The sequence below is a fragment of the Maylandia zebra genome, linkage group LG3 (assembly GCF_041146795.1).
Source record: "Maylandia zebra isolate NMK-2024a linkage group LG3, Mzebra_GT3a, whole genome shotgun sequence".
NCBI lineage: Eukaryota > Metazoa > Chordata > Actinopteri > Cichliformes > Cichlidae > Maylandia > Maylandia zebra.
The window spans coordinates 18015981-18026645 of NC_135169.1; the positions used below are offsets into that span (position 1 = coordinate 18015981).

A 10665-nucleotide genomic window follows, 5' to 3' on the forward strand; every position below is an offset into this window, starting at 1 on the left:
TATGCACCTTTTTTTTCACACTGTTGCCACCTGCTGGAAATGAAACATATTTTTAAATGGCTGTGTGCCATACTGTAACATGATCTAAACAGGAATAAAAACTTCATACTACACTTTATTTTATTTATTTTTTTTTTTGTGACCAGGATATGTCCCTCAACGCATATATTAAACGAATATGTAGGACTGCTTTCTTCCATTTATGCAATGTCTATAAAAAAAAACATCTTCACTTTAGGGTGATGCTGAAAAAATAGCTTTTTACGTCTTAGTTATTACTTCAGTGATGGACTTGTTTTAATTTCATCTTGACTAATTTGTATTATCAACCTTTCCTAAAAAGGCATTAACTTAAATGCATTTGGTTTATCTAAGAGTGCTGATAGGGACTAGAAAGAGAGAGAATCCTATATTGGCTTCTCTTTTTTGACTGTTAAATTTAATTTTAAGTTCAAAATCTAGTTTAAAATCCTTCTAATCACATAGAAGGTCTTGAATAATCAGGCCCCATCTTATCTTAAAGATCTCATAATACCATATCATTCTAATAGACCTTGTGGTATACTTGTGATATCTAGAGTATTTAAAAGTAGAATGTGAAGCAGAGCCTTCAGCTTTCAGGCCCCTGTTATATGGGACAAACTTTCACTTTTGATTTTAGAGACAAAGGCCTTCTCTAATTTTAAGATTAGGCTTAAAACTTTCCTTTTTCATAAAGTATATAGCTAAGACTCATCCACTTATTTGCTTGGTCTACTATGGTCCTACAGTTAGCTGATATGTCAACATTTCCTTTGCTGCACGTAAAGTCCTCTTTCTCTTTCTATTGTCCACCTTTGTCCTTTGCCTGCCAACGAAGTCAACGATGGTGGCAGCAACACCACTCCTTTAAAACAGCAAATAATTTATGTCTCAGACATGGATGTACTCTGCATAGTATAAAATGAAATTGAAGAAAAAAGGAGCTTTTGTAAGGACAAACTATTCAAATTTTCATTTCACAGAAAAATTAGCTTGAAAGTATTTCGAATTCAGCATGAAACAGCTCATTGCAAATGGTTTTCTATTTTGATATATACTCTTCTTGATGGTTAAACAAGTTCTCAGAAAGTCAGTAAAATAAATAACAAGAGCAAATAGGTGATGTTCAAGCTGAATAATCATTAGATTTGAGTACAGATAATCTCTAATGCTAACAACAGGCAAATCCTGTCACCGTCTTGTGACATGTCAAGGGTGCAACGTGGGTTAGCTAATCAGAAGTTTAATTGTCCTGTGGTTGTACTCTGCGGCACCTCCTTTTTGAGCATTTTAAAATGTAACCATAGTGGTCTCGATTACTGTGACTGTGTAGTTTTCAGTCATTCAGGTCATCATAACTAAGGAGTTTGGAAAGAAAAGTGACTGGACTTCTTGAAGACTCGACTTATTGAGATCATCTTATACAAGATGTGAGTGGGCATTAAAGTGTTTGGGAAGGGATCTCAAAACTGGATTATAGATGGCAGACAGTTGGTGTCATAAACCACCTGCTCTGTTCAAGGGTAGTCGTTCATAGTGGACATAATAGTGGACTTTCAAATCAGCCTGACTTCCCACTTCCTGTATGTAAAGACGGACTACAATAGGTGACACCGGGAAGCCCATGAAAAAACGTTTTTTGTAGAAACCCTCATTCTCAAAGGGCTTTGCATTCCTCCTGAGTGTTATGCTCCATCTAAAGGTAGAACGTGAAGTCTAGTGGGATAACATTGATTCAGCAATTAAAGACATGATAAACACAAAAAACATAACTGGTGTGTACATTTTTTTAACTAACTTTAAGTTTTTTTCTTTTCATCTCTTTTTAATTTAAATTCTCCCTTACTTAAAAAAAATGCCTGCTGACATTTGTCCATGTTCAGGGATGTATGTAGCTAATTACTGTGGCTGAGCAGTTGTAAAGATATAGATGTGGACGTGTGAAGTAATTGTCATTTTCTGTTAGGTAGTCACACAGTCATGATGTTGGAAAGTTATAGCTAATCCGTCTTTACTGAACTACTTTAGTTTTTGCTCTGATGTCATGAAGACTTCAACCTAGTCTAAAACCCTAACTCTATGTTTTTTTTTTTATGTAAACACTTTTAAATAATCATTTAGAATGACAGCTCCCCATGCAAGCTGATTCTGGGGAACAACTGAAAATAGATTTTGCATTTTCTTAGAGGTCAGGATTAGGGGCATCACCAATGATGTCTTAGACACCTCAGGATTAAACAATAAAGTTTCTTTGTTCATGGCAGGGCTGGTGTTAGATCCTCTCCCATATTCAAACATAAATGGATTACATTTCTTTACTGGCAAAGCCTTGAATAAACATGAACTTTATAAACTGTACTTTGCTTGTGTTGGAGAAAAATCAGGTGATCTTCCAGCAGTTCATTGAAACAGGATGAGGGCGTTGATGTGCCAGTAAAATCGCTGGGTCATTTTTCAAGTTAAATTCATATTACCTTTTCTGTTTTGTGTGTTATGAGTGCATATGAGCTCTTTTCTCGTTTTCACCCCTGTGAACAGGCATATTCAGAATTGTATTGTATCGTTTAAATATTTTAGTCTGATACTGTCTTGGAGAAACTGTAATGCACAAAATTTCCTTAGGGATTAATAAAGTATTCAGATTCTTAAGACAAGCTGTCTTTAGGTCCCCACACAGAAAGGCTGTATCTGCAGATTGAGACCAAGAAGGAAGATCTGAAGGTCATTTTGCAAAGGTTTACTTTCTTTTCAATGAAATGAATGCTCTCAGTATTGGTTTGTAAACTCACTCAAATGTTACCCAGCTTTAGGTCATTATCAAGGTTAAATGTTAAGGTTCCATGATGAAGATGCTTACTGTCCCTCTGCATGTGTGCACCATGATGGCTTTTGCCCAAATTTCATGTGTGTGTGTGTTTTTTTGTTTTGTTTGTTTGTTTTTTAGATTTTACATACAAAATATGTGATTGGGGAATAGTACATCTTAAATGTTTCAATCAGTTTCGTGTTATTTTTAAGTGTTAAGTGTGCGAGACCATTTTATCTTTTAAAAATCAGGTATAAAATGAATGTTAAAAAATCAAAATTAACAAGGTGTGCAAATCAGCAGTGTTTTTAGATTCACAGTGAACAGTCAAAAACAGTTATGAGGTGTGTCATTGAGGTACATTATTTTGTTATTAAATGCATGTACACTGATGTGATATGAGACAGACCACATCAGGTTACAAGTAACGCGTTACTGCCCATCTCTGGTGGGAACACATGGGGAAACAGCTGACTGACATGAACATAATGGCAGGACAGTGAAACTAAATACAATGAACAAAGGCTGTATCGCAATTCAGGTTCTGCAGCCTTAAAGTACGCAGCCTTAACGGTCCTCAAGGGCCGCGTACTCAAAGACCGCTAAGGCCAGAAGTGCGATGCTTGTTGGCTTGTGAAATAGGACGGTCTAGCCTCCGTCCGCTGCCCATGATACTAACAGCTGGAAACGTGTCATACAGCTTTGTTTGACAGAAATGAAGGAGAACATATTTTGTACATTTGTTTCTCCATGAGCTTTGTGTGATATAATAAGTATCTGAGGCTGAGACCACAGGACTGTAAAACATGATTGTTGGGCTTCATTTCTGTGCTGAACAGTCATTTAAGATTAGCTAGTAAATAACAATTAGCTAATGTTGTTCATGAGTTTAAAGTCATCTCACTTTGGTAATGTAAATATAATATGGCCAATATTAAAGTTATTATATTAATCATTATTAGTCATTACAGCAATGAACTTGAACTCTGTGTCAAATACTGAGCTTCAGTACAGATTCAAGTTACAGTTATTTATATTTCCTATCACCTTAAATCTTCACTCAAAGACACTCAAGTATCTTTGACAGTGTATATACAGATGTATTATATATAAGAGACAAATATTGTTCTTTCAGTATGTTGGCATTACTAAATTTGGCTCGATGCTTATATATATTTATAAAAAGAAAATGTACGAGCTGTGATAACTGTTTCTGATAAAATGAAGAGTAGAGTATATTAAATATCCCTTTATTGGGTGAGAAAATCAGACCATGTCATAACTGCTTTAAGTCATACAGAATACATATCAGAGACTTAAACAGGCTGACTTCTGCTAAATGGGTCAAACTGGGCAGAAAGTATACAAACACATAACATCCTTATAGAATATGATGTAACACTATAGATCAACTTACCTCAGAATATATAAAGCATATAAACAATTACAGTAATATTATGCAACAAACACAGCAGTGCTACTGATCCAAAATACTCAAAGCTTCATAGAACTGAAACAAACATTTATTTTTAGCTCCATTCTGCTGCTGATACATACTTTAGGTTTCTGAATATTAAACTTGTTGCTGCCTTTCATAGTGTGTAACTTGAAGGCCCTGAGTACTTTCTCCCACACTGAAAACACTGGAATGATAAAATTATTTGAACATTACCTAATAAGACTGATTCAAGACAGACAATTAGTTATGTTAAACTTTTCTAGCAGTCCTTCACAAACAGGGAACAGTCTGTCTATTCTCTCCATCTGTGAGCTGCTGCTGGCTCTTCCTCCTCCTCCTCTTCCTCTTCCTCACACACTGCTGAGTTTGTCCTGGTGGATCATCAGGGGTGCAAAGCCTCACAGATGATGTGCAGCAGTGGGTCCCTCAGTCTGTCCTCACTCTGGACACTTGCAGTCGTCACACATGGAAATCAAATGTGTGATAAGCTGCAGGATTCAAACACAAGTGTAACTTATAAATAAATGTTCATACTTTTATTCCACAATCAGAGAGAAAGAAACAGAGAGAGAGTGCAGGCCAGACAGACAGGTGACAGTCTCAGGTGTATACACTGCTACAAAACAGCACCAGAGAAGCAGGATTTAGTGTTTGTGTTATTACGAGTGCTAAACAAGAAGAGTTCCCAGATGGTACAGTGGACTGAATGTCCTTCTGAAAAGGATATACACGAGTGGATCCTCTGCCTTTTTCAACTTCCTTTCCTTCATGAAGGCAGTAGGAGCATCCATGTTCACCATTAAACTGTTTAAAATTCTGGACCAGAGGTCTGGCAACTGAGTCACTCATTAGAATTAGAGGGATTACTTTTGTATTGACAGAAACTCCTTTGTCATTTTCCCATGTGAAACCACTGTCCTGTAGATCCACACACTCATCAATGGAAGGTTTTAAGAAACTTTACATGTGAGGCTTCTCATCCCGGAACCATAGTCCACAAAGGAGTACATTATCCTGTGTTGTTTTCAATGGCAATTCATTAATGGTGCATAAAAGGGATTTTTTTTAAAAAGTTGGCACACCATCACAGCTAAATGTTAAGCTGAGGGTTTGAAGGGCCGTTTCTGAACCACTCAAAGCTTTCTGATACAAAAAAACCATTACAAATGTCACCGAGAGAAGTTGTTATGCCTTTTGGTCAGAAGTCAGTAGTTAGTGCATAGTCTGATGAAGTTACATAAGCAAGGTGATAAATAAGTTCAAAGTTAAGAAATATTATAAGTAATTCATGCTAAAAAAAACAGTTAAAATGTCTGGGTTCGAAATTTGCTCAGAGTGAGTCATCGTTATCACAAGCGATCTTTGTATTGTATGTGCGGAAATGGGAACGAGGGAGCGCTCTAATAATTCACCTATCCAATCTGATTTGCTTTCAAAGTGTTTGTTTCCTTTTTTTTAAACTGTCTATTTTATGGCTGTTCTTTATTGATCTGTTACCCATTTTAGGTATTTTGTTTTTTAAATACTCCGATATCACCATGAAGCACTTGGGTGTGACACTGAGACCAGTGGAGAAACATACATGGGAACAAGACTGACGGGGAGATAGAAAGAGAACACCGAATGCAGAGACAAGACTAAATGGAAGGGATAAGGCTGACTAAACATGGGGCATGGAAACTCCCCTGTTCCGTGCTCCATGATAACAGAAACCTACGGACTAGAAAACAAAACTAAGAAGACCTAAGAAAACAAATATAAACAGAGGGATCACAACTGTAAACCAAAACAAGGAACAGAACCTTAACCATAGAACATTAAACAACCCAGAATCAAAAGTCCAAACACATTTACACTGGGCCAAAGACCCAGGAGCGTGACATCTTTGTTGACCAGCAGTCAATAAATGAAATTAAACATCCATGAAATTCAAGCTGGGTGGAGAGAATTGCGTAAGGTTGGTAAAGACAGGGTTAGTGAAGCATGGAATCAAAACATACTTAACCCTTTAAGACCTACCATAGAACCAAGTCCGCCAGAGCTTATATTATATTTTTACATGTTGTAGAGCCATTTTTGGGAGCATTTCAAGTTGCTATACATCAATACAACCATTACAGCCTAAATTTTAATAATATGTATGCATTAAGTGCATAGTAATTACATAAATTGCAAAAAAGTGCAATAAACTACAAATAAATTTTTTAAATGGTTTTTGTTTTTTAACATATATTTCTAGTTAGAGAAATTTAAGAGGCTTATCCCTCAAAACTGTTAATACAAAAAAGTTGCACAAATAGTTTCCCACCACAGGAAATTTATTTTGAGTGTCTTCATAGTTTTATTTTTGAAATACACCAATTTCTATACACTGCATGAAAAACGAAAATAAATATTATAGTGCAAATTTGCAAAAAAGCAGCATATGCATCAAAATAAACTATTTCCAGCAGTGCAATATGAGTCCTAAGCATCCCAGAAACGACACAGAAAGTCATAAAGTCAAACATAACCTTTAAAAACACCAGTATAGGCTCATGAGGCCTTGATGGTAAAAAACTACATTTCCGCGAAAATGACGTCACTTCCGGTTTCGGGCAGGTAATGGCGGACATGCGATAGTTCGTGCTGATGGACGTAGGAAGTGTTATGAACAGCTGATCAGATCGGCAAAGTGTGTTTCTGGAATATTATGTTTTTGTTGCTGCAAGTGCTTTTTATCCATTTTTTGCAAAGCTATATGTGGAAGGAAACTGTGACCTAGGACAAGCTGATGGCATAAGATTTAAGTACAACTCCTCCGGTTTCATATGCAAAAAAACCTTATTGCGCTAGCTTACGTGGTTGCAGTGCTACCAGGACTTAAAAATAGTTACGCAAAACGGAGCGTGCCCGCTCCCACCGGCTTTAAAGGGTTAAGTATTTCTAGTTCATTTCTTCCTGGTATTGAAATGTAAATATAAGAAAGTGTATATAAGTGCTCATCTCTACATGAGGGGTGAAGCTACAGGCTGACACTTGAAAGAGGAGAAGACATTCTACAGACAGGTATGTTACAAATATGCTGAGGATCTTCTATCCTTTCTTTATCAAACTGCTAATCACTTTTGTTAATGTGTTTCTTACAGAGACACTAAATATCATCATGAAGCTGCTGACTGCATCTGCACTTCTCTGTGCAATGATGGCTCTGACCGCTGCTCAGGGTAAGTATAAAAGTATGTTACTAGTATCATACTGAATGTTGTGCATGTCAATGGGCTTTAAACAGCTGTCCAAATAATAAGATCTATTTTTAAATACATGTTTTTAAAAATAGAAATCTAAAGGAAGAAAATGACACATTTTCCAGTTGAAATTTCTTGAAAAGTAAAACTATTGCCAATAAAACACAAGTTAATGACCATAATTATAATTATTCCAGTAAAGGGGGAATTGAGTCAGCATTTTGTCACACAATATGTTTGCTTTGTCTTCAGATGAGTGCTATGTTCTCAAGAAGTCCTCATGTCCCGCTGGTTGGACTGAGTACAACAACAAATGTTACTTCTATGTTTCTACACCCTTACCCTGGGTTGATGCTCAGGTAATAACATCAGGACTCACCAGTTACTGTGACTGTGTTTCTTTGATTCTTTAATATTTGGATAAGACCTTATAATAATACGTTTTTAATATTATATTAAAGAAATTTATATTGACAATTAGTAAAATTTTATCAAAGCCAATGTACTGTTAAAATTTGTCTAAAATGATAATAGTATGTATTGATCATTATTAATGTTATCATTTATTGAATTTTAATAATGCTATCATTTGTTCTAATATGTATGTATGTCATATATGGCTTTACTTTTTAACAAGTAAAAAGTAACAATATATTAGTAAACAAGAAATACAAACAAAGAAGCAAACAAACTAAAGTCTCCAGTTTCACGTTCCTACAATTTATGCCATGGATAAATCACCTGTCAATTTTTGCTTCGATTAAAACCAGTTCTTATATGTACTGTGAAATATGCATCCAAGCTTATAATAGCAAATATTATTTTTTTAATTTATAAAAATAATGCTAATTATTGCAGTAAATGGTTTAAGCCACCAACATTAACTGCATGAAATAATTCTGAATGATAAATGATTGTAAATGTATTAATCATTAGTCCTTTCAATATAATAATTATTAAAAAACTTTACTTTTTATTACTTGTTAAATGGTAAGCTATTAATAAAATTTCAGATAATTAAAATCAATAATTTTGTCAGTCAATGTAAATATTTCTTAGTATGTTTTATTATTATTTGTATGTTTGTGGTGGTGTAATCATGAAGGTTGTTTTATAAATCTTCTGTAACTCTTCTGTCTTTTTGTTTACTGTAGAGAAACTGTCAGTCCATGAGTGCAAACCTTGCATCTGTACAGAGCCTTGGGGAATACCAGCTGATTCAGAGGGTGATATCTGATGGGAGTAAAGCTAATGGACGAACATGGATTGGTGGTTCTGATGGTCTACAGGTATGCCAGTCTGCCAGTTAAAACATAAATCTATCCATTGGATATTTTACTTATTTTTCACTGTTATCTTTTTTTCCATTTCCATATAATTCCATATATCTTGTTTCATATATTTGATATCTTCAGTTTGTATCTACAATGTCGGTAGTAGTGAAAGTAAAGACAAACCAATAAATGAGAAGGTGTGTCCAAACTTGGTAGTCGATGTATAATGTTAAAGTGTAGTTTCGTTAAAAAATGATTTCTTATTTTTAACTTTTTTCTGTTCTGTAGGAGGGTTATTGGTTTTGGATCGATGGAACACGTTTCCAATACACAAACTGGTGTCGGAGGGAGCCTAACAACTTGGGGGGCAATGAGCAATGCATGGAAATGAATTTTTCAGGTATAAAATTGTAAATAATATATACAAGTGCTATTGTCATTATATATAAAACCAAAAAAACCAAAACATTTTTCTCATATATTCTATATTTTTGTGTCCATGCAACAAAAATTTCGGTTAAAGTTGATTTTTGGTGCTTACAGGAGACCTGTGTATGAATGATCAGTCTTGCCAGTCCCAATCCCCTTCTGTCTGCATTAAGAGTAAGTCATGATTCCTGGGCTTACATGAAGGCACGTCATCTGAAAAAGAAAGAAATCTTCTCATATATCACTCAAAATATCTGTTTTCACATCTTTACCTTTTTCTTTTGCTGTAACGATGCATAAGGAATGAAGCGACAAGTGACACAAAATAGTGTGATTGTGTCTTTTAAAAGGAGCAATTGAAATGTGTAATGGAAAGAATGCTTTTAGCAAAAACTTAAAAACAAAACTTTTTTTCTCTTCTGCATCATTAAACTATTAAGCATTGAATCAAACTGGTCTGTGAGTATCTGTGTTTTTGTGTAACATTATGTAAGCTTTCAGTTCAGTTTTTAAACACTCACTGATTAGATTAACTCACTGATAGATTAATCCACGTATAAATCTGCTTGAAACTACACTAATTTCTCTTGAAATTACTTTAATCTTTTTAATCTGATGCTGTTTGCTTCTGTGTCCTCCATCTAATTCTTGCTTTTGATGGCATGAGCACACACGAGCATACAATTAGACACACACACACAAAAACACACACATGATGAGGTCTCTCTTTAAATAAGTCTCCCCTCCTTTGCTTCCCTCTTCCCAAAATTGTAATTTCACCTAATAGTGCTAAATTTCAGAAATAACCAAATATTTTGCTAAAGCTTTTGTACATTGTCATACTTGTTAAGATACAACCTTGCACCCTTTTCACAAACCTCTAAACACAAACTGAACTTTTTTTCACAAAACCTCTGCAAATACATAATAAAACCATGCTAGGTTACTTTTATAACAACTTCTGGGTAAAAGTCGTAGGTTATTAGTTTAAATGTTGGTTTAAAAGTCGTGACTCAAGAGTTGGGTTGGCGATGTGCTGGGTTCTTTAATTAACTCCCTGGCTTGAATAGTTCTATTGGGTCATAGGTTCGCTAGCTTTGATCAAATATTGGGCCAAAATTTTACCCAATTGTTTGTGTAGAAGATACGCTTCAGAAGAAGCCACAATATTCTTCTGAAACTGGCATTTTCAACTAGACTGTGATCTGATCAGATATCACTGATTTCTCCTCTGCTATGAAATAAAACATGGTAAGCAAAAAGTGAATTCAAACACTCTAAAAATCACTGGGTTATTTTTGATAATTACACTTTACTGGTTTATTCTAGAACTTTGATTAAAGGCCTTTTTACAGACAACACCAGCTAGCTTGTGATGAAGAAAGATAAAGTTATTTCTACTTAAAAAGGCTTGATAATGTATTTTAAACTTATTATTTGAAATGAGGC

At 35.0% G+C, this 10665-nt stretch overlaps 1 protein-coding gene across 1 annotated transcript; it reads left to right on the forward strand.

Moving 5' to 3' along the window:
- Window positions 1-7278: 7278 nt before the first annotated feature.
- Window positions 7279-9662, forward strand: LOC106676051 (ladderlectin). Its single transcript, XM_014411893.3, has 6 exons — window positions 7279-7334; window positions 7415-7492; window positions 7766-7872; window positions 8668-8802; window positions 9076-9187; window positions 9331-9662. The coding sequence occupies exons 2-6, from the start codon at window positions 7432-7434 to the stop codon at window positions 9399-9401; spliced, it is 486 nt and encodes a 161-aa protein (XP_014267379.2). The 5' UTR covers window positions 7279-7334; window positions 7415-7431; the 3' UTR covers window positions 9402-9662.
- Window positions 9663-10665: the final 1003 nt, after the last annotated feature.

Excerpts from the sequence above, each read along its gene's own strand:
- LOC106676051 (XM_014411893.3), top strand. The coding sequence starts at position 7,432 with ATGAAGCTGCTGACTGCATCTGCACTTCTCTGTGCAATGATGGCTCTG. Across the intron at positions 7,873-8,667 it reads TACCCTGGGTTGATGCTCAG|AGAAACTGTCAGTCCATGAG; the intron begins GTAATAACATCA and ends TGTTTACTGTAG. Across the intron at positions 8,803-9,075 it reads GTGGTTCTGATGGTCTACAG|GAGGGTTATTGGTTTTGGAT; the intron begins GTATGCCAGTCT and ends TCTGTTCTGTAG.